Source organism: Planococcus citri, chromosome 1, assembly GCF_950023065.1.
Source record: "Planococcus citri chromosome 1, ihPlaCitr1.1, whole genome shotgun sequence".
In the NCBI taxonomy this organism is placed as follows: Eukaryota; Metazoa; Arthropoda; class Insecta; order Hemiptera; family Pseudococcidae; genus Planococcus; species Planococcus citri.
This window is the reverse complement of record NC_088677.1, coordinates 66184193-66206604: the sequence shown is the minus strand read 5'-3', so window position 1 is coordinate 66206604 and position 22412 is coordinate 66184193. Positions and strand designations below refer to the sequence as shown.

General features: G+C 34.7%; 3 protein-coding genes and 1 pseudogene across 5 annotated transcripts in view; 3 read left to right on the top strand and 1 right to left on the bottom strand.

Annotated features, from left to right (window-relative positions):
• The window catches only part of LOC135841419 (multidrug resistance-associated protein 1-like), a 59094-nt gene that overhangs the window by 23312 nt on the left and 13370 nt on the right, over positions 1-22412 (bottom strand). The window lies entirely within an intron of this gene.
• LOC135841654 (probable cytochrome P450 6a13) overlaps positions 1-22412 on the top strand; it is a 28047-nt gene that overhangs the window by 3949 nt on the left and 1686 nt on the right. The window contains exon 6 of one of the 3 annotated variants that reach the window (XM_065358738.1): positions 1340-1615. The exons of 1 other annotated variant lie outside the window; for it this stretch is intronic. In XM_065358738.1, the coding sequence (XP_065214810.1) occupies positions 1340-1500 (161 nt within the window). In that variant the 3' untranslated portion in view covers positions 1501-1615. Of the gene's footprint in view, positions 1-1339; positions 1616-21741; positions 22309-22412 lie in introns of those variants that run through there. One more of the 3 variants, XM_065358747.1, reaches the window with a different exon arrangement.
• Positions 5456-12723, top strand: LOC135843053 (uncharacterized; annotated as a pseudogene).
• Positions 13753-21439, top strand: LOC135843031 (uncharacterized). Its single transcript, XM_065360762.1, has 12 exons — positions 13753-14227; positions 14650-14923; positions 14994-15280; positions 15351-15572; positions 15655-15906; positions 16007-16167; positions 18340-18883; positions 19247-19520; positions 19603-19889; positions 19965-20186; positions 20256-20507; positions 21148-21439. The coding sequence occupies exons 1-12, from the start codon at positions 13855-13857 to the stop codon at positions 21309-21311; spliced, it is 3312 nt and encodes a 1103-aa protein (XP_065216834.1). The 5' UTR covers positions 13753-13854; the 3' UTR covers positions 21312-21439.

Genomic DNA, 22412 nt, shown 5'->3' with positions numbered 1-22412 from the left:
GCTGTTCAAAACAAAAAAGTGATTCAAATTCCAGGCGATTCCAGCGCTGCTTCCTTTTTTTTCACCACCTCCAGCACAGCCAAACACTCAATTACTCCCAAATTGATTGAAACCTTCAAATCTGCAGACAAACATTGGAAAACTTTTGACAAATTCCTCAAACTCACGCATGGAATTTGGAAAATCAGCATTGTATCGAACAATTTGGAATTATCAACTTGCTCATGCCCTTATTTCATGAAAAGAACAACATGTAAACATATGTACTTGGAATGCAAAGTTGTCAGAAATGGGTTCGGGCTCCCCCCCCCCCCCCGGAGGCGAAATCCAGTTCCTTCGGCCAAAAACGCAAGTGTGGGAGGCCAGCTAAATCCAAAAGGGCACTATTGGTGCAATAAAACTTTTTTTTTCTATCAATTTGCAAATGTGTAGTCTGAGTAGTTAGTGGAGGCAAATAAGAAAAAATAAAAACATTTTTGGCTACCCAAGATTTTATGATGAAAAATTGTCAAGGGCGGTCCCCTGAATAATTCCTGAGAACTACCACCCCACAGACCCCTAGCTAATTTTTTTATGGGGGGTTGAACCCCCCCAAAATGGGTTTTTTGCACTTTTATCCTCAGGGGTTGATTTTACGTCGAATATAGCTTTATTTTTGAATTCTACGTCAAATTTCCGATCTAGTGATATATCAACTGTCCTTCTAACCCTAAGGGGGGTGGGGCTAGAACCATTCAAATTAGAGGGGTTTTCTAAAAAACACCAAAAGGCTATCGGCGCATAAGAGGGGTGAAATGGCCCTCGAGAGCGTTCGGGTTGATACTAGCATGGAAAGAGGGTACCATCGAGAAACTACCGCGTGAAAAATTTCAGATTCACACCACCTCCCCTCTTTGGGGAACCCCCCTTTTCTGAAATTTTAATAGCACTTTTCTCAGCCCCATATTAACCGATTTTGAAAATTTTTCAGTATGTTATGTATATCCCTAGTAGGTATCCCCTCAAAAATCCGGTTCGTGGAATGCGATTATATAAGATTACCTTAAATTTGGGCCAATTAGGTATTTTGCTCTATCGTAATTTACAAAAATGTGAAAAGATTGACCCCTCATTTACGAAATGATTTTGAGGGACAGGGGGGCATAGTAGGTACACATTAAAGTGATATTCATGTAAGTTCTATTCAACAAATTGAAAACATTTTTTCTGATCAGTTCCAGTTTGGGTCAGGCCTTTAAGGGTTAACATTATCTTTTATGAAAAATGGCCAGGGTTTTGTTGATGATAATTTTCAACGATCTATCCAATACATCCCATTTTTTGTTTTATTTTCGAATAGCCGAGCGTTTTGCGAGAATGCAAGTTATTGTAGGAGCAGTCTATTTACTGAAAGATTTCTCCTTCGAGTTATCACCCAAGACAACGGTGCCATTGGAATTCGCACCCGGAGTAGCAGTACTTGTAAAAGGAGGAGTTTGGGTAAAATGTCGACCTTTATAATCTACCAATTTTAGCCAAAGTTTTAATATTTTTTTTCCAGAGCTTTGATTAAGCATTTTCTCAAATTATTACAACAAATATGTACTTATTTACCGTATAAAAAATTGTACCAAAATTAGCATTTATTTGATACGTGATAAAACTTGTTCTAAATATAAAATATTGTAATGAAAAATTGTTCGAAGATTTAGGTTGGAAATACTGTTTGTTCAAAATACAAGAGAAGCATCCAACCTGAACCCGGATGTTAGGTCGAATTTCAACTTTTGCCAAAAGTTTTTCTTAATACCGTTTTTTCAGGGCTACAGACACGTAAAATAATTTTTTCATTCGCAAATTGTCTATAACAAATTTTTCAAGAACCCAAATGCATAACTTCTGCATTACTTTTTACGAGGCTTTGTACGTGTACGTTTGACCTCCCCCCTCCCTCCCCATCAATAAAAAAAAATGGAAATTGAAATGTTTTGGTTTTTAAATTTAAAAACTATATGTAGGTATTTTGTTGTGCAGAAATTTCCAACAAAATAAAAATACACAATTACTTAATTCAAAGAACGTGAAAGAAATTTCGAATAAAAATTACAATTTTCGGCAAAAAAATTACCACCACCACTTTTCTCTAGTAAAAGAGCGACAATTTTGGGTGAACAAAACATGACCATTTCTAATGAAAATTCAGGAGAACTTTTCATTTCGGCAGAAAAAAAAGGATATTTTTAGCGGAAAATTACAATTTCTTGACAAAAAAAAATTTCAGAAACCAACAACTATCAATTTTTGTAAGTTGTTTTTTTATTGGTGGGAAGAGGGGGATATGACCATCATTATGACAATTTTTTGTGAAAATAACGCACGAGTGATTACTTGACCATGAATGCAACAAATGAATTTTGCACATACGGGATATCAACCCCGCCACCGACAATGTGTTAAAAAGCCACGGTACGATCAATACAGAAACTTTAAGCTGCGTTGCGCAAACCACTTCAAACTTCAAGAATCGCTGACAAAATAATTTTTACAAACAATTCTCTCAATTTGAAATAATTCGACTTTGAATTCGCACCTGCATGTGTAAATAGGTACAATTTATCTGCAAGGCTGTTCGGCTAGAACGAAGAATAGCTATACCATTGCAACTACTCTATTTCTATATACTTAAGTACATTATAATCATTTCATCAGTATTCCAACAACTAGGGTTATCGAAAATTTACTTCATTGTTAGAAATGTTACTTCGTTTGGCGAAACTCGTTAATAAATTTAGATGACGCATTACAGGTACACACAAATACGGACAATTTATCACTTCAACAAAATATTCAAGCATGAAGTGTTCGTAACTTATTTGGTTACTCGAAGTTACGCAAGTCATTCTCATAAACTCGCGATCGTCAAAATATACATTCTCATTAACGATTATTTTACTTCTCATTACGAAATTTTTTTATATGTACATTCATTTGTACCTACTTCAAAAAATGTCATCAATTTTTCGAGCAATGTGGAATTCCGTACATAAAACCTATTAGAACATTAACCAATCTTCGAATAAACCCCAAAACTCTCGTTCAAAAACCAATATCCTACCCTCCATGGCTGCTTAAACCTCCTCAAATTGACTATTATTTGAATAATTATTCAAAGAAAAGTCTTTCCCCATTAGTAATTAATAGGGATAGGATTTTTAAGCGCTATCAAACACATTTTAAGCGCTATAAAAAAGCAATAAAAATCCTACCATGTTACAATTACATAGTTAATCAATGGCGAACAATCATTTTAATTTTTTTGTACTTAATCCTAAAGAATTGACATCAAGGGAGACGACTTGTTTTTTTTTTCTCATTTCAAAATTATTATATTTTGAGCTTTGCAGATACTTTTCATGAATAATTAAATTTATTGTCAAAAAAATGTGTGAAAGGTGAACAGATTTTTTGTTTTCAAATTCTTTATTCAAGAGTGTTTCGTGAAACGATGAGAGTAATAAAATGTGATCATGACTGGTTGCCAATTCTGTAAATTAAAGGAATTGCGCCGAGAGTGTAGGTATTGGCGATGCAAACTAATCGGGGAGCCCATTTAAGGATAAATTGCACCCCCCCCCCCCCCCCCGGTCGATCCTCCGGGGCAACTTTTTTCTTAAAGGGGGAGTTCTAAGGAACATTTCTAGCCCTTGTACTCAAAAAAAAGTGGCCCTACTTACAAAATGGCGGCCATTTTGATTGACAGGTCAGCCGAAATCGCAGATTTTGCATTCCAACGAAGGACTTGCACAAAATAGATCAAACCAAAATTTATCACCTGTCAAAATTTCAAGTGCTAAAAAGCGTTTTCTGATTTTTGGTGAATTTTTGAAAATCAAATTTAGGCCATAAATGAGGGAAAAAATCAAAAGTTTACCAAATTGACCAAGAAAGCTGACATTTGGGATACGCCCTATTTTCGACCCACCAAATCGATTGGAACGTTTTGAGCAGTTCTGGAGCCTCCAGCAGATTTTTAAAACTCGAAATTCCCACAAAAGTTCACCAAAATGAAGTTGGAAAGCCGAAATTTATTCTGCAAACTAATTTCAATGCGCTACGAAGTACTGCAGGTGAATTTCAAGTCGTTTGTAGCCTCCGGCAATTTTTTGATAATTCCAGGATCATCCAGGAGATTTTTGAAACTTTCAATTTTCTAAAAATTTCATCAAATTGCGATAAAAAACTGAAATTTACTCTACACTTCAATTTTAACATCCTCTGAAGACGACTTCGAGTGGGTTCAAATCATTTTGGAGCCTCCAGCGACTTTTTGAAAATTACTGGAGCCTCCAGTACATTTTTGAAACTTGAAATTCCCACAACATTTTACCAAAATGGAGTTGGCAAGCTGAAATTTACTTCGAAAACTAATTTCAATACGATATGAAGTCGACTACATGGTGGTTTCAAATGGTTTTAAATGATTTTGAAGCTTCCAGCTACTTTTTGGAAATTTCAATTTTCCAAAAAACACCACATGACCTATCAAAAAGTCGCTGGAGACTCCAAAACGACTAGAAATCCCCCTGCAGACGACTTCGTAGAGTATTGAAATTAGTTTGTAGAATGATTTTTGAGTTTCCATCTCCGTTTGATGAAATTTTTAGGGAATTTAATGTTTAAAAAATCTCCTGGAGACTCCAGTAATTTTCAAAAAATCACTGGATGCTCCAAAACAACTTGAAATCCCCCTGCAGTTTACTTCGTAAGCGTATTGAAATTAGTTTGCAGAATAAATTTCGGCTTTCCAACTCGCATTTTGGTGAAATTTTGTGGGAATTTCGAGTTTCAAAAATCTGCTGGAGGCTCCAGAACTGCTCAAAACGGTTTCAAACAGTTTCCAATCGATTTGGTGGGTCGAAAATAGGGTGTATCCCAAATTTCAGCTTTCTTGGTCAATTTGATAAAATTTTGATTTTTTCCCTCATTTATGGCCTAAATTTGATTTTCAAAAATTCACCAAAAATCAAAAAACGCACTTCAGCACTTGAAATTTTGACAGGTGATAAATTTTGATTTGATCTTTCGATCTACCCTTGTACAGTTTGAAAAACTCTGTGCAAGTCCTTCGTTGGAACGCAAAATCTGCGATTTCGGCTGACCTGTCAATCAAAATGACCGCCATTTTGTAAGTAGGGCCACTTTTTTTTCGAGTACAAGGGCTAGAAATGTTCCTTAGGACTCCCCTTTAAGAAAAAAGTTGCCCCGAAGGATCGACCGGGGGGGGGGGTGCAATTTATTCTTGAGTAGGCTCTCCGACTATAAATAGATAGGCAACTAATTAGGTATAAAGAAGGGTTTCGTTCCTGTTCAGTTTTGGAAAATTTTTGAAAATCTGTATCCAATGTTTCCATTTATGCAATATTAAAATGTCAACATACCAAGAGAGTTCGATTGTTGCGGGAGGGAAATGGGAAGGGTAGAGGCAAAAGGCAACAAAATTTTCGTGGCAGTTTCAATAAGTACATCATCGACACTTTTGAATATAATTCGACCAATTTGGATCACAAGTAGTTTTCACCACATCAGTGCCTTCGTTTTACTCGTAAATTCGGAAACACTTCCAATAGTGGATGAGAAAAGTACACATAAATTACAGAAAACAAAAACAATGTCTTGAAGTACGCACTCGTAACCCTAAATAGTACACAACGATCAACTTGAAAACCAAGTTCATCTCCAAATAAGGAGAAAATAATCCAAAAACGAAAAATCCGCAATTTATCTGCAAGGCTGTTCTGCTATAATAACGAAGAATAGCTACGATCTTAATTTCTATATTATGATAATTTTATCAATATTCCAACAACTAGGGTTATCGAAAATTCATTTTATTTGTTAGGAATATTACTTCGTATGGCGAAACTCAATAAATTTAAATGACGCACTACAAGTAGGTACACACAAATACGAATAATTTTTCACTTCAAAAAAATATTCAAGCATGAAGTATTCGTAATTTATTTGGTTACTCGAAGTTACGCAAATCATTCGCTCATACACTCGCGATCGTCAAAATGTATATTCTCATAACGATTATCTTACTCCTCATTCCGATCTTTTTATACATTCGTTTATACTTTAAAAAAAGTCATCAATTTTTCGAGCAATGTGGAATCCCCTACATAAAACCACATTGGTTTTTCGGTAACATGAAAGATGTTATTTTGATGAAAAAAGCAATATGGGTCGGATTCAAAGAAATGTACGAAAAATTTCCCTCGGATAAATTCGCCGGAGTATACAGCATGCATAAGCCGATGATAATGATACGTGATCCTGAGCTTTTGCGCAAGATCCTGGTCAAAGATTTCTTTCATTTCAACGATCGCGGATTCACCGTATCCAAAGAGGCTGAACCAGTGGCTTATAATATGTCCAATATGACAGGTAAATCTTATTTTCAATTTTTTTTTTCATTTCCAATCTTCATGGTGTAAAAATGCATACATATTTCCATTTTTTTTAAGGAGACGAATGGAAAAACTTGAGGATGAAATTAACCAGCACATTTACGAGTGGAAAAATGAAAATGATGTTTCCTCTGATGAAAAAATGCGCTGAAGATATTCGACCAGCATTGACCAAAGATGCATTAAAAAATGAAGACATAGATATAAAAGATCTCTGCGCGAGGTTCACCACAGATATAATAGGTAGCTGCGCATTTGGAATTGATACGCATTGTTTACAAGATGCAGAATCTGTTTTTAGGAAAATGGGCAAGAATACTTTCGGATTCAGGTATGTAAAATATCGTCAAAAAATTCAGTCGTTTTTCCTTCTTTAAAATAACACTCGAAACTCGATAATATTTGAAAACATTACATACTCGTAGATGGCAGCAAATTATACGAACGTACTTCCCAAATATACCCGCTTCGTACATAAAAACATTCAAATTGGAGTTTTTCCCCAAACAAGTCACCGACTACTTTATGAAAACGGTCGTAGACATGGTCAAGTACAGAGAAGAGAATAACGTTTCTCGAGGCGACTTTCTCGATCTGCTGATCGCGATGAAAAACCACAGAGATATCGAAAAGCTCAAAGGAGATCAAGCGGACGACGCTGATTTGGCCAAGTTCATGGCTCAAGTGGGAGAAAAATATGTTAAAAATGACGTAGGTGAGTAAAAAAGAGACATACGAGACTTCGACTACCGTAGACACAAGTATTAAGTATACAGGTAGTTATGGAAAAAATCGTTACCATTTCAGAAATGACCATCCAAACGATAGCAGCTCAATGTTTTCTATTTTTCATCGGAGGATTTGAAGGAGCTTCCAGCACACTATCCTTTTTACTTTTTGAATTATCTAGAAATCCTGAAATTCAGCGCAAAGTCAGGGAAGAAATACTATCAACACTCGAACGAAATGCTGGAGAGTTCACGTACGAGATGATGAAACAAATGCCCTATTTAGAAATGGCTCTAGAAGGTAATACTATTTTCATAACTTGAAATTTCAACCTTGAAGATAAAGATTCAATTTTTTACTATTCTCGTACCAAGAGACTTTCAGAAAATACCCACTTGGTGCGATTTTATTACGTAAATGTACTGACAATTACAAGGTTCCTGACACCGAGGTTGTTATTCAGAAAGGTACCTCGGTCGTGGTTCCAGTCTTGGGCTTGCATTTTGATCAAAAATATTTCGAAAAACCGGAAGAATTTTACCCCGAGCATTTCACCAGTGAAGCTAAACTGAGGAGACCTCATTTCACGTATTTACCCTTTGGCGAAGGGCCTCGAGTTTGCATTGGTAGGTAAAAATTCTCTAATAATAACACACTTCATCAAATTAATTTTTCATGGCCATGGACTGAATAAACTGGTGACCTAGATGATGATCTAGATATAATATAATAAAATCGAAGAACCTTCAGAAAATTACTGGGTGTCTCATTCAAAGTGTCGAATAATATTGATTAATGAAGCAACCTGATCTGCATAGGTAAAAATTAATTTGCCAGCCCCAGAAATTGAAGGGGCCAAAATTATCGGGAATTCGGAGCAGATTTTCCGAAGTTGCTAATTCTTTGAATATTGCAGATCAATCGAGGCATCAAACATTGATCTCAAACTAGCTGAAACCTCGAACAGTTAAAATGAATAAAAATATTCAAAATCCATTCACGTTTCACAACACAAATATCGATATGAACAAATCGTAGGCTAAAGCCCGATATTTCAGAGTCAAAAAAACGGGGGGAAGGGGCGTGAACCTAAACATGAAAAATAAATGGCAAAAATTGACTTCTCTCAATTCAAAAGAAAAGTTTTATTGTTTAACACGTGAAAAAAATTATCTGAAATTGCAAAATATTGCTCAATGGTCAATTATTCAGGTCAATCAATTGGCAGTCAGCCTTTTTACAGCCAAACGTGTTCGAAAAATATCAAAAAATATAATTTTCATTTGTATGTTTCAAACAGCTGAACGTTTCGCGAGAATGCAAGTTACAGTTGGAGCCGTTTACTTGATAAAGGATTTCTTTTGGACACTTTCACCCAAGACCAAATTACCACTACAAATATTGCCCTCAGGTGGGGGCTTAAGGGTAAAGGATGGAATCTGGCTGAAATGTCAGCCTGTGTGATCATTTTTCATTTTATTATTCTGCAAACTACCTTATTGGAAATTTGAATACCTACTCTTATCAATTAATTAGTTACGTATTTTTTTCAAATATATAACCATAGATGTCATTTATAGTATTCTTCGATTTGAAAAAAAAATAGCTCAAACAGCTGTTGATGACAGTGGATTAAAAAATCTACACCCACTTTTCTCACACATTCTCCTAATTTGGGATTTTTCCAACTAATTTGTGATAGGCTCTTTTTTGTCAATTCTTTTTAGGACGCACGCTAATTTTCAAAAGTTGTAAGTCCATAATTTTTGTACCTCCCCCTCTCCCTCCTTACCCCAAACATGGAAAAAAATTCATTTTCGTTCTATCTGTTTAAAAAATTCTTCTTTGTTCCAAAATTGTCAAACAAAAGTCATGTTTTTTTTTGCCAAACTTGCTTATACGGTCCTTCTTTTTTTGCCAAATTTGTCCAAGTCAAATAATGTCAATTTTTGAAGGAAAGAAATTTCAAAAAACGTCAAATTTTAGGAAAATAGTTAAGAAGTGTCTCTTTTTGGCACAAATTTTTTGGCGAGTTGACGAAAATATGAGCAATGTTGACGGATTTTTTTTTTTTTTTTTTTAATCCCTACTCTTTTTTATAACAGCTTTTTTCACTACATTTTTTAAACCAAATTTTCAGAAAGCTCTTCACTGGACTCCTCCCCCTTCCCCCACACACACAAAAAAAAAAATAACAAAGCCAAATTTTTCATAGGAAATTCAAAAAAATTGAAATTGGAAGAAAATTTGAATACAAAGTATTTTTTTTATTTCAATCAAAATTATTACAAAAAAACAAAAGAAAAACGAACGCATTATTGATGAACTTTTTCATTTTTTCATTACCTTTTTGACTAAATTCACTACTTTTTCACTTCTTTCACTACTTTCATTTTCTGTTACATATGCCAAAACCTCGAAAAGCATTGATTTTAGTCTTGCCTGCCTAAGAACTCAACCACTTTATATTTTGAAGTTTTTTAAACTAAAATCCTATTTTCACAAAATTTCCTAAAAAGATTTTTTTTGTCAATTGTAATTTTTTTTTCTAAAAATTTTTCATTTTCCCCAGTTTTTAAGGCAATTTTTTGATATTTTTGAAGTTTCTCTTGGGAGTACTTTGCGTGTGCTCTGCTCACAAAGATAGCTCTGACTTGAGAGAATACTAAAAAAAATATATCATCATTACAAAATGTCAGATGGCACAAAAAACTGAAAATTTGGATGAATTTCTTCATCAACAATCAACATTGACGTGAAATTATGAACCATGAGCCTCTGACTGATCAAGTAAATACACAAAATAGCAGTCGAAAATAATCCAATTTTTATCAACATTTCGATTTCGATAATTACTTATCTACACATAATAAAACAGACATCGAGCTATTCGCACGCGTCAGGTAGTACTTGTTAGTTTATTAAACAGCAAAATAATTCGAGATAATTCAAGCATCAAGCCTGAAGATAAGACACCAATAATGTCGAATATAATTTCTCGAATTGAAACTTCATAATATTGATACCAACATGTAATTCAAAATGTACATCCTAAGTGCTTTCGTTCTGCTGCTTTCGAACCTGTTTTTATATACGTATTGGTTTTTCAAAAAATCGCACCAATTTTTCGATCATTATGGAATTCCACACGCAAAACCTCATTGGTTTTTCGGTAACATGAAAGATGTAATATTGATGAAAAAATCACTATGGATTGGATTCAAAGAAGTGTACGAGAATTTCCCGGCCGAAAAATTCGCCGGGGTGTATAATTTACACAGACCTACAGTAATCACACGCGATCCTGAGCTGATCAAAATGATGCTTGTTAAAGATTTTTCTTATTTTCAAGATCGTGGCTTCACTGTGTCTAAAGATATCGAACCGGTTGCTTATAATTTGATCACAATGACAGGTAAACATGACGAATCATTTTTTCACAGGAAACATATTATTGCTTGAGTGATGAAATATCCATTCTTTTCTCGACCATCAGTTCTCTTTCCAAAATTTTGACACTCAAAAATTCTAGAGTACCCTTCACCTTTCAAAAAAAAATACATAAACATAACTTTTGTTACAGAAATAATTTCTAATTTTGGAGCCAAATACGTATTCCAACAAAGTTGCAAATTTTCATTTTTTTTTCAAAAATAAACAATTTCGTACCTTTTCAAATAAGAATTTCGAATCTTCGGGGACTTGAATTTTTTCGACTCCTTTTTTGAAATTTTGACTGAATTTGACACTTTTTTCACTACAATTTTTTCTCTCAAGGAGACGAATGGAAAAACCTGCGAATAAAATTAACCTGCACCTTCAGTAGTGGAAAAATGAAAATGATGTTCTCCCTGATGAAAACATGTGGTAACGACATCAAACCAGTCCTCACTAAATATTTCAAAAATGACATCGCATTCGAAGCGAAAGATATCTGCGCTAGATTCACCACAGACGTCATAGGCAGCTGCGCATTTGGAATAGACACACATTCTTTACTAGATCCACAATCGGAATTCAGAGACATGGGCAGAAGTGTTTTTCAATACAGGTAATAAAAGCACCAAACACACCTCTATAGCAGTGAATTATTCCATCAAAATACGTAATACAAAATATCGTTCGAATATAGATGGCAAGCGATAATCCGAACCATCATTCCAAACATGCCTCTTCGATTGATCAAAATTCTGGGAATGGAATTTTTCCCCAGAAAAGTCAACGCTTATTTCATGAAAGTAGCCAAAGACATGATCGAATACAGAGAACAGAACGAAGTCAGCCGAGGTAATTTTCTCGATTTATTGATAGCGATGAAAAATCATAAAGAATTGGAAAAACTCAAAGATGATCAAGATGACGCTGACTTGGCCAAATTTCTAGCTCAAATTGGAGATAAATTGGTCAAAAACGATGTCGGTTCGTACAGAAAGTAAACCAAAAGTACCACTTTTCGAGGTAAAAATCACAAAATTTTCCTTAACGCCATTTTCATATATTTTAGAAATGAATATTGAAACAATAGCTGCTCAATGTTTTCTATTCTTTGTCGGCGGATTCGATAACGGTTCCAGCGCTCTAGCTTTCATGCTATTTGAACTAGCCCAAAATCCTGAAATGCAGGATAGAGTTCGAGATGAAATATGGTCTATATTGGACACCAATGATGGTGAATTCAACTACGATATGATGAAAAAAATGTCTTATTTGCAAATGGTCATAGCAGGTAAATTCGTATATTTTTGATAAATTATGATCAAACTCAATTTTCACGTTTATCTAATTCACTATTTTCGATATTGGACACCAATGATGGTGAATTCACTTACGATATGATGAAAAAAATGTCTTATTTGCAAATGGTTATAGCAGGTAAATTCATACCACTGATAAATGATGATCAACCTCAATTTTCACGTTTAATTCACTATTTTTACAGAAACCTTTAGAAAATACCCACTTAATGCGATTCTATTTCGGATATGTACCCAAAATTACAAGATTCCTGAAACCGAAGCTATAATCAAAGAAGGTACAGCAGTCGTCATTCCTGTGATAGGATTACACCACGATCCTAAGTATTTCGAGGCTCTAGACGGTTTTGATCCCGAACATTTTCTTCGGAGGCGAAACTGAAAAGACTACATTTTGCGTATCTGCCATTTGGAGAGGGCCCTCGGATGTGTATAGGTAAAAATAGGTCATTTTGGTGAAAAGAATAGGTACATCAGACACATTTAATCAATCATAGGAAATTACTAATTTTATCACCTTATTTTTTCAATACAGCTGAACGATTCGCAAGAATGCAAGTTATCGTGGGGGCAGTTTACTTATTGAAAGATTTTGTCTTCGAATTATCTCCAGAAACGAAATTACCACTGGAAATTTTGCCAACCGGAGGCGGACTGATGGTGAAACATGGAATATGGTTGAAATGTCGACCGAGATGGTTTCAAATTCATTTACCAACGCCATCATCTTCTTTCTCATTGTACAATTCGTCATATTCCATTTGAAAAATAATAATAACAATTCATAAGAAGTTTTTTCAATCATTGCACTGAATTTTTAAGCTCTTATCACTCTGCAACTGACCCTCCTGCAGCAAAAGTTTCAGAAATGAACAATTAATTATACAGAAAAGTGAAAGACAATTACAGCGAGGGTTAAAATTGGTCAAGAATGAGCTGGTGTATGAATTTTTTAGATGATTATATTACAGATTTTTAAGTTGAAAAAAAAAATCAAACGGTTGGATTATACTGAAACATTGTTAAATGAGGCGATTACAAAATATTTGATTAGGTAAGTACCTATGCTAAAGTTGAGTTTTTCAATACTATCACTATGATTTCAAAATCAGGGTGTCTACAGGAATTGGTTGACCGAAAATCATTACCTTTTCACTACTTTTTCATTACCTTTCAAAAATAAAAAAGAAATCACTACCTTCCAAAACATTTTTAACCTCAACCCCTCCCCCAAAAATACAATTTTTTCATCACTTTGAAATTCATGTGTGGAAAATCGGATTTTCTACTTCTCTTTAACTTTTCACTACAATTTCAAGCAAGATCGCTGAAAATCACTACTTTTTCATAACTTTCACGACCGACTTTCAAAATCACTACCTTTTCACTACTTTCACTACCTGAAGATACCCTGAAAATTTCAATTTTAAAAAACCCCATTTCCCACTTTCCCCCATTTTTTGAACTATCAAATTAGAATTTTATTTCCTCAATTTTTCATAATTTCAACGTAAACATCGTAATTTTAGGTATACCAATTTCAGAATATTATTCGAATGCTTTTCCTGTCTGCTGGAAGAAAATCATGCCAAAATTGTAGTTGAAATCAAAACATCAAGAATTCGGAAGCATTTACAGACATAACGATTAAAAATTAAATCTTTTTGGGTATTCCCACATTATCAACACTGATGTGAACTATAGACACCTGTGTAAGTCAAATAACGGTCGAAAACATTTCTCATTTTTACGAACATCTTTGCAATTAGGTAGCTGATAAAACATAATTGAGTAATCTATACACGTAGCATCGTGTTGATTTACCGAACAAAATAATACCAAGACAATTCAATCATTCAGTAGATAAGATATCAATCATATTTTCGGTACCTAACAAATAGTTCGTCAATTTATTATTCAAAATGTGCATCCTAAGTGCTCTCGTGCTCCTAATTACGAGTGTGTTTTTGTACATTTATTGGTTTTTTAAAAAATCGCACCAATTTTTCGATCAATACGGAATTCCATACTCAAAACCACATTGGTTTTTCGGTAACATGAAAGATGTAATATTGATGAAAAAAGCACTATGGGTTGGATTCAAAGAAGCGTATGAAGAATTTCCATCGGAAAGATTCGCCGGGGTGTACAATTTACACAGACCTACAGTCTTAATTCGCGATCCTGATCTCATCAAAACAATGCTTGTGAAAGATTTTTCTCATTTTCAAGATCGCGGATTCACCATTTGCAGAGATATCGAACCGGTTGCTTATAATTTGATCACGATGTCAGGTAGCTATGATTTTTTTTTTTTCATTAATTTTATATTCGCTTTTTCGTATCCATTTCTCGAACTTCACGATACGTCACTCATTCGTCACATCAAATCGTGAAATAAGACATAAAGAGACAATGAAGACCTTAAGGAAAATATGCCATACTTTGCAGGAATCTGAGTTAGGGCTTTACCAACTCGACTAATTTTCTGAAAAACTTCAAAAAGGAAAATGAACGTAGGTAGACGATACGATTATTTTTATAACTTCATGAAGATCTCAATTCGGATACTACTCGTACAAGGTTTCGATGAAACTCTCTAAAAACTTTTACAAGCCATGGTAAAGCAATGTTCTTCGACACAATTCAAACTTCATAATATATAAGAATAAAAATTCTCATAATTTTCTCGATCTCTGTCTTTCTTTCCCTTAAAGGAGACGACTGGAAAAACCTACGAATAAAACTGACTTGCACATTCAGCAGTGGAAAAATGAAATCGATGTTTTCCTTGATGAAAACATGTGGTAATGATATCGAACCAGTCCTGACCAAATATTTCAAAGACGACATCGCATTCGAAGCGAAAGATATCTGCGCCAGATTCGCAACAGACGTCATCGGAAACTGTGCTTTTGGAATTGACACACATTCTCTCCTAGATCCTGAGTCGGATTTCAGGAACATTGGCAAGAGTATTTTTCAATACAGGTATCAACCCAAAATTTCTACCGCAGTAATTTTCTCAGTAAAATGACACAACTTCGTTGGAATATCGTAGATGGCAAGCCATAATCCGAACAATCATCCCAAGTATGCCTATTTGGCTGATAAAAATACTCAAAATGGAGTTCTTCCCTAGAAAAGTCAACGAATACTTCATGAAGTTGGCCAAAGATATGATCGAATACAGAGAAAAACACAATATCAGCCGAGGCGATTTTCTCGATTTGCTAATAGCGATGAAAAATCACAAAGAATTGGAAAAACTCAAAGACGAGCAAGATGACGACGATTTGGCCAAATTTCTAGCTCAAATAGGAGATAAATTCGTCAAAAACGATGTTGGTCAGTACAGAAGGCAAATGAAAGGGGGGAATACTAAAAATGTCATAAATACGCGACTTTTACATTTCAGAAATGAATATCGAAACAATAGCTGCCCAATGTTTCCTATTCTTTGTCGGTGGATTTGATAATGGTTCGAGTGCTCTGGCCTTCATGCTGTTTGAACTAGCTCAACATCCAGAAATGCAAGATAAAGTTCGAGATGAGATATGGTCAATATTGGACACCAACGATGGTGAATTCACTTACGATATGATGAAAAAAATGCCTTATTTAGAAATGATTATAGCAGGTAAGCGTGATCATTGACCATCTACTCATTCAGCTTATTGTATGTATAGGTAATTTACACGTTGAATTCATCATTTTTACAGAAACTTTCAGAAAATATCCATTAGGAGCGATTCTATTTCGCAAATGTACCGAAACTTATAAAATTCCGCAATCCGAAGCCATAATTAAACAAGGAACAACTGTCGTGATTCCTGTACTAGGATTACATCATGACCGAAAATATTTCAAAACTCCTGATAACTTTCATCCTGAACACTTCTCTGCTGAAGCGAAACAGGAACGGCCTCAGTTCACTTATCTGCCATTTGGAGAAGGCCCTCGAATGTGTATTGGTAAGTATATCAGGTTTATGTTGAAATTAAATCATACAATTTCCATTATTAATCAGCCTGCGTATACTTATTTTCACGTGTTAATCATTTTTCAAAATAGCTGAACGATTCGCAAGGATGCAAATTATCGTCGGGGCGGTTCACTTATTGAAAGATTTCGTCTTCGAAGTATCGCCACAGACAAAATTACCATTAGAAATTTTACCAAATGGAGGCGGTTTGATGGTGAAACATGGAATATGGTTAAAATGTCGACCGAGATAACAGTTCCAAATTTACATTCGGAAGATATTTCATATTTTTGTCACCCATTTTTTAAAAAATATTTATCGAATGGAAGCACCTACATAATAAATACATTCAAAATTTAATGTTTTACAGAAATTTTAAGAATATTATCGGTAAATCCAAGTGAAATGATCTCAAAATTACTCCTTGAAAGTTTTTTTTTTTTGGTACGAGATATTTTTAATTATCTTCTCAGCAAAAGCTGCAAGTTTCAAAATTTTCTAGTTTTTTCGAAACGTTGCCAAAAAAATATCAACCTGAACCAAAACATTTCAAACTTTTTTTTAAATTACTCAAACGACTCTGGAAAAAAATCAAGAAGATTTATGGGAGGGGAGATTGATGTAAGGCACATCAAAAATTCAAAAAAGTGAAACGATGAGCTTCAAATACACTCCTTCCTTCACAGTACTGGTTTCAAGGGGGGCGGTTTAAGATGAGAATCCCCTTCCCAGAGTTCGTTTTTTTTTTTTAGAAAAAATTTTTATAGTAAAAAGTAGTAATTTTTCAAGCATTTTTGCACTCTTGTTTCACTGGGATGGAGGTCGATTACAAGCCCATGTCTAGCTTGTTCTAAAATTGTAGAAACTAACTTTGAACTTCTTCAAAATTCCAAGTCTTTCCTTCACTTGAGCACATATCACTTCATTTTTCCATATTTTTTGAGAGGAAGAGGCTTTTTTCTTCTTCTCAAGATCACACTACCTATAGGTATATTCGTACACTATTTACTTTAAATACTACTTTCCGGGCAAATTTCAGTCGCTGAAATCCCTCCTTTCAAAAAAATAAATAAATAAATGACAATATTTATTTGATTTCTGCCCTCCGATAAGCTTGATTTTCCCTTCCCCTACCACCACCACAAAAAACTGAGATGAAAAAATTACTGTTAACCACCTTCATTCCCATTTTTCTACTTCAGAATTGAGAAATCTAAAAATTGGGGTGATTTGTCAAACAATTTGTAGTATAGTCTAGGTCTAAGTACAAATTTATAATAATGATTTTGGACAAATTACCAGTTTTTAAAATTAAAACAAGCTTTTTAATGGTATTTTTCAAACGGTGAAGCTAGGAAACAATATTTTCAAAAATGTTGTGCTCTCGCCTCACTTTTTCGTTGAATAAAGATATAGAAAAAATGCAATAAGAACCAATTTTTCTATGCTTAAGTAGTTTTATTGCATCTTTTTTCTGCACACGACCGAAAAAGAAATGAATGAACGCAAATGAATTAACCCGAGCAAGATGGCAACATTTTTGAAAGATTCTCGTTTTTTTTTTTCAACAGGCACCAAGTTGAATTTACGAGTAGGTACATAAACTCCAAAATTCGCAATTTCAACCATCAATTAATTTTTATGAACACAGTCAACTCCGATTCAGCTGAAATTTGACACACTGAAAGAGCATTGAAGTTGATTTTTCAATTTTTAGCGAATTTTTGAGATTGGTGGAAAAGTTAAATGGAATATTCGTATATCAATTATCTACAAAAAGAGTAAACGAATAGAGATAAAAAGCAGAAAATCACCTTTTCAGATTAAAACCAGCCCCATCTCCCCCCCCCCCCCCGAAACGATTGCCGCCATTTTCGAGCCGATTTGGAGCCTCGAGCGAAAGTTGATTTTTCTTTAGCAACTAGTAAAATCGCTCCAGAAAGCAATGTAATTCACTTACTGCTTAAAATTTAATCTTGTCATTAGTTCTACATCCCGAATACCGAGATTAGTTGGTTGAATCGCAAATTCGAAGAGAGGGATTGAAAGAGTATTTTTTTATTAGTTAGAAATCTTAATTTTGAAACAACTCTAGAAACGCCAAATTCTGCAGCAAACTCAAAATTTTTCTTCATCTATTATTCAAAATTTCCATGGTTCTTATGATTAAAGAAAAATTTTGTTGAAAATTGTCAAAGATGAGAATTGAAAAAAATGGTAACCCCCCCCCCTCCCTCCCAGAATGGCCATGAATGCGGTATCGATCCACAAACTCTATCATGAAGATTAATCTGGACTACAAAGACCAGGTTCTCCTAATTAATTTCAGAATTTTTGCTCAAAATAAATCAACATTTTTATCCAACTATGCTCTTTCATTCACACTCAAGCAAAATATAAGCGTACTCGATTGTAAAAAAATCTTTGCCAATCTCCGCATGAAGCTAATAAAACAAACAATCTACACGTGCAGCTTGATACAAGGTACCTACTTATACGTATTGATATTTATTTCGAGTCAAGTATGAAGATTAGATATACCCACATTTTTGAAAATATTTTCGTTACTTCGAACTTGAATTCGTTACTAAAAATGTACATCCCGAGTGCTCTAGTTCTGCTGCTTACCAGCGCATTTTTGTATATTTATTGGTTTTTTAAAAAATCTCACAAATTTTTCGATCATCATGGGATTCCATACAAAAAACCACATTGGTTTTTTGGTAACATGAAAGATGTTGTATTGATGAAAAAATCACTATGGATTGGGTATAAAGAAGCGTACGAGAATTTTCCGACCGAAAGATTCGCCGGAGTGTATAATTTACACAAACCTAAAATCATAATTCGCGATCCTGAGCTGATCAGGATGATGCTCGTTAAAGATTTTTTTTATTTTCAAGATCGTGGTGTAACTGTTTCTAAAGAAATTGAACCGGTTGCTTATAATTTGATTACGATGTCAGGTAAATATGTGTATAAATTTTGTCTAATATCATAATCACCTCTTATAAGTACGATGACCACCGCCAACAATTGGATGATTACATGAAATGCTACACGGTGACATGGGTTTTGAGAAAAATATTCTTTCCGAGTATGGAATTGAGATTAGACAAATTTTTCACTTCAAAACTTCCTATTTCGACCATTCCAAAAAAAAAAAAAAACAAGATTCACAAAAAACTTTTCCCACAGGCATACTTATCATTGAAAGTCAAGTTGGGAGTAAACATTCCAATTTCCTAGGACCATAATTCTCACCTCAAAAATTGATGCCAAATCTCGCAAATTTTTACCATCTCTATACCAATTTTTCTCCTCTATAGGAGACGAATGGAGAAACCTGCGAGTAAAACTGACTTGCACATTCAGCAGCGGAAAAATGAAAACGATGTTTTGCTTGATGAACGCATGCGCTAATGATATCAAACCAGCTCTCACAAAATACTACAAAGACAACGTAGCTTTCGAGGCAAAAGACATTTGTGCGAGATTCACAACAGACGTAATCGGTAGCTGTACATTTGGAATAGATACACACTCGTTGCTAGATCCAGAATCCGATTTCAGAAACATGGGCAAGAGCATTTTCCAATACAGGTACCTGGTACACCAGGCCAAAAATTTCTGCGACGGAAATTTTTTCAAAATAAAATGACACAATTTCTTTCGAATATCGTAGATGGCAAGCCATAATTCGTACAATCATCCCGAGCATGCCTGTTTGGCTGATTAAAGCCCTCAAAATGGAGTTCTTCCCTAGAAAAGTCAACGATTACTTCATGAAGTTGGCCAAAGATATGATCGAATACAGAGAAAAAAACAATATCAGCCGAGGCGATTTTCTCGATTTGCTAATAGCGATGAAAAATCACAAAGAATTGGAAAAACTCAAAGACGAACAGGATGACGTCGATTTGGCCAAATTTCTAGCTCAAATAGGAGATAAATTCGTCAAAAACGATGTTGGTCAGTAAAGAAGGCGAAATGAGAGGGAGGGGGGAATACTAAAAATATCATAAATACGCAATTTTCACGTTTCAGAAATGAATATCGAAACAATAGCTGCGCAATGTTTCCTGTTTTTTATCGCAGGATTTGATAATAGTTCCAGCGCTCTGGCCTTCATGTTGTTTGGACTAGCCCTACATCCCCAAATGCAGGAAAAAGTCCGAAATGAGATATGGTCAATATTGGACACCAATGATGGTGAATTCACTTACGATATGATGAAAAAGATGCCTTATTTGGAAATGATCATCGCAGGTAAACCCGTATGTTGTTTTACTACAGATTAATCGGGAGATGTGCAAGTTGAGTTTGCTTGTTTCGCAGAAACCTTCAGAAAATATCCACTAAGGGCGATTTTATTTCGCAAATGTACCCAAAATTATAAGATTCCTGAATCTGAAGCCGTCATCAGGGAAGGTACAAATATCGTAATTCCATTACTAGGATTACATCATGATCCAAAATATTACAAAAATCCTGACAAATTTGATCCCGAACACTTCTCTGCAGAAGCGAAACTGATACGACCTCATTTTACGTATTTGCCCTTCGGAGATGGTCCCCGAATGTGCATTGGTAAGAAGAAAACCCTGTACTTTTGCTGACAGGAACTGGATCGTGGAAAAAAATGTTCAGAGGATTTTGATCAAATTCGGCAGAGACTTTAATTTTGATTTGGAAGTAACCCAGAAAATTTGTTTGCTCCGGAGGGGAGATATGAGCTCTTCAACAGGAGGAAAATTTTGAAAATTTGCCAATTTTTTCACTTAAGCTTTGGCCCAACCAGTTTTGAGAGAAACTTGGGTTTTCAAGTATATTTCGATTTAATAATATGTAATAATGACATTAATGACCAACAAATTGGCATCACTGCATTCCAAAATATTGCCCCAATTAAATGATACCGGGTGATCGATAAATTTTAGCCTTTAGGCCTCCAGCACTTTTTTTGAGATTTTGTGACACGAAGACAGGTTGGTTGACATGTAACTCATGTTCAAAAAGCCTAAAATTTTTCGATCGTCCGGTATCTTTTGATTTTCAACCGCTCAATATCCGAAAATGTCTCCTTTTAGAGGGCTCATATCTCTCTTCCGGTGACACTTCCGGGGCCACTTTCAACTCAAGACGAAAGTCTCCACTGAACTGGATCAAAATCCTCCAACATTTTTTTTTCTAGACCTACTAATTTCACCATCAATAATTTTCATTATAGCTGAACGATTCGCAAGGATGCAGGTTTTCGTAGGGGCAGTTTATTTATTGAAAGATTTCATCTTCGAGATATCTTCAGAAACAAAAACACCATTGGAGATCTTACCGACAGGCGGTGGATTGATGGTGAAAGGAGGAATTTGGATGAAATGTCGACCGAGATAATAATTTCAGATTTACATAAATAATATAGCCATAATGTCCACGTTTTCACCCATTTTCGAGATACATTTATACAAATAATATTTCACCACCCATTTATAACGAACCAAATAAAAATTGTTAACTTTCAAGCTTTTAGTAAACAACAAACTCAAATTTTTAAATCTCAGATCAAGAACTTCAAATTTCACTCAAGAAATGGGTACGACTCATAACATAATTACATCAAAATATCGATTATCAAAGTCAGTCGAACTCAATTTCTAATAAAACTATCGAATCACGAAATAAGTTATTAAATTGCGCCTGAATTAACAATAAAAAACACAACTTGAAAAAATTCTCAATTACTGTCTAAGTGTCTACATTGATAAAGCTTGTAGGCAGATACTTGAACTTGTAAAATTTCAAAGATGAGCGACTGAAATCATAAAAATAATCCCTGATTACGTAATCTTATCTAACTCATGAATAAATCAACTACCTACCTATAATATCTTCGCACCAAGAAATACTTCAACTCATCATATCATAAAGCCAAATTAGACACAATCACCCATATACACAAGTAGGCAATTCAGTCATTCGAAACGCTTTCAAGCGATGTTCACGTCCTTTCAAGTCGATATCATGATTTTAAACACGATTCTCTTGCTGATCGTTACATTGATCCTGTACGTTTACTTTTTTCTGAAAAAATCGTACAAATACTTCGATAAACATGCAATTCCGTACATCAAACCACATTGGTTATTTGGTAACATGAAGGAGGTAGTGTTGATGAAAAAGCCAACATGGATGGGATATAAAGACATGTACGAGAAATTAGAACCTCACAGATTCGCCGGAGTATATTTCATGTATAAACCTTACATCATGATACGAGATCCCGAATTGATGAAGACGATTTTAGTGAAAGATTTTTCATATTTCAAAGACAACGAGTTTGTTTCTACCAAGCACACCGAACCGTTCGAAAAACGCCTATTTCATTTGTCAGGTAGGTACCTATAAATAATTGAATTGCAAATCAAAATCAGGAGGTGGGTGTTCATTTCCAAGACATGCGAGTATGATATCACATCTCAATGGGCGAAGAAGTAA

Excerpts from the sequence above, each read along its gene's own strand:
- LOC135843031 (XM_065360762.1), top strand. The coding sequence starts at position 13,855 with ATGTGCATCCTAAGTGCTCTCGTGCTCCTAATTACGAGTGTGTTTTTG. Across the intron at positions 15,907-16,006 it reads AGGCCCTCGAATGTGTATTG|CTGAACGATTCGCAAGGATG; the intron begins GTAAGTATATCA and ends TTTTCAAAATAG. Across the intron at positions 19,890-19,964 it reads ATTCGTCAAAAACGATGTTG|AAATGAATATCGAAACAATA; the intron begins GTCAGTAAAGAA and ends TTCACGTTTCAG.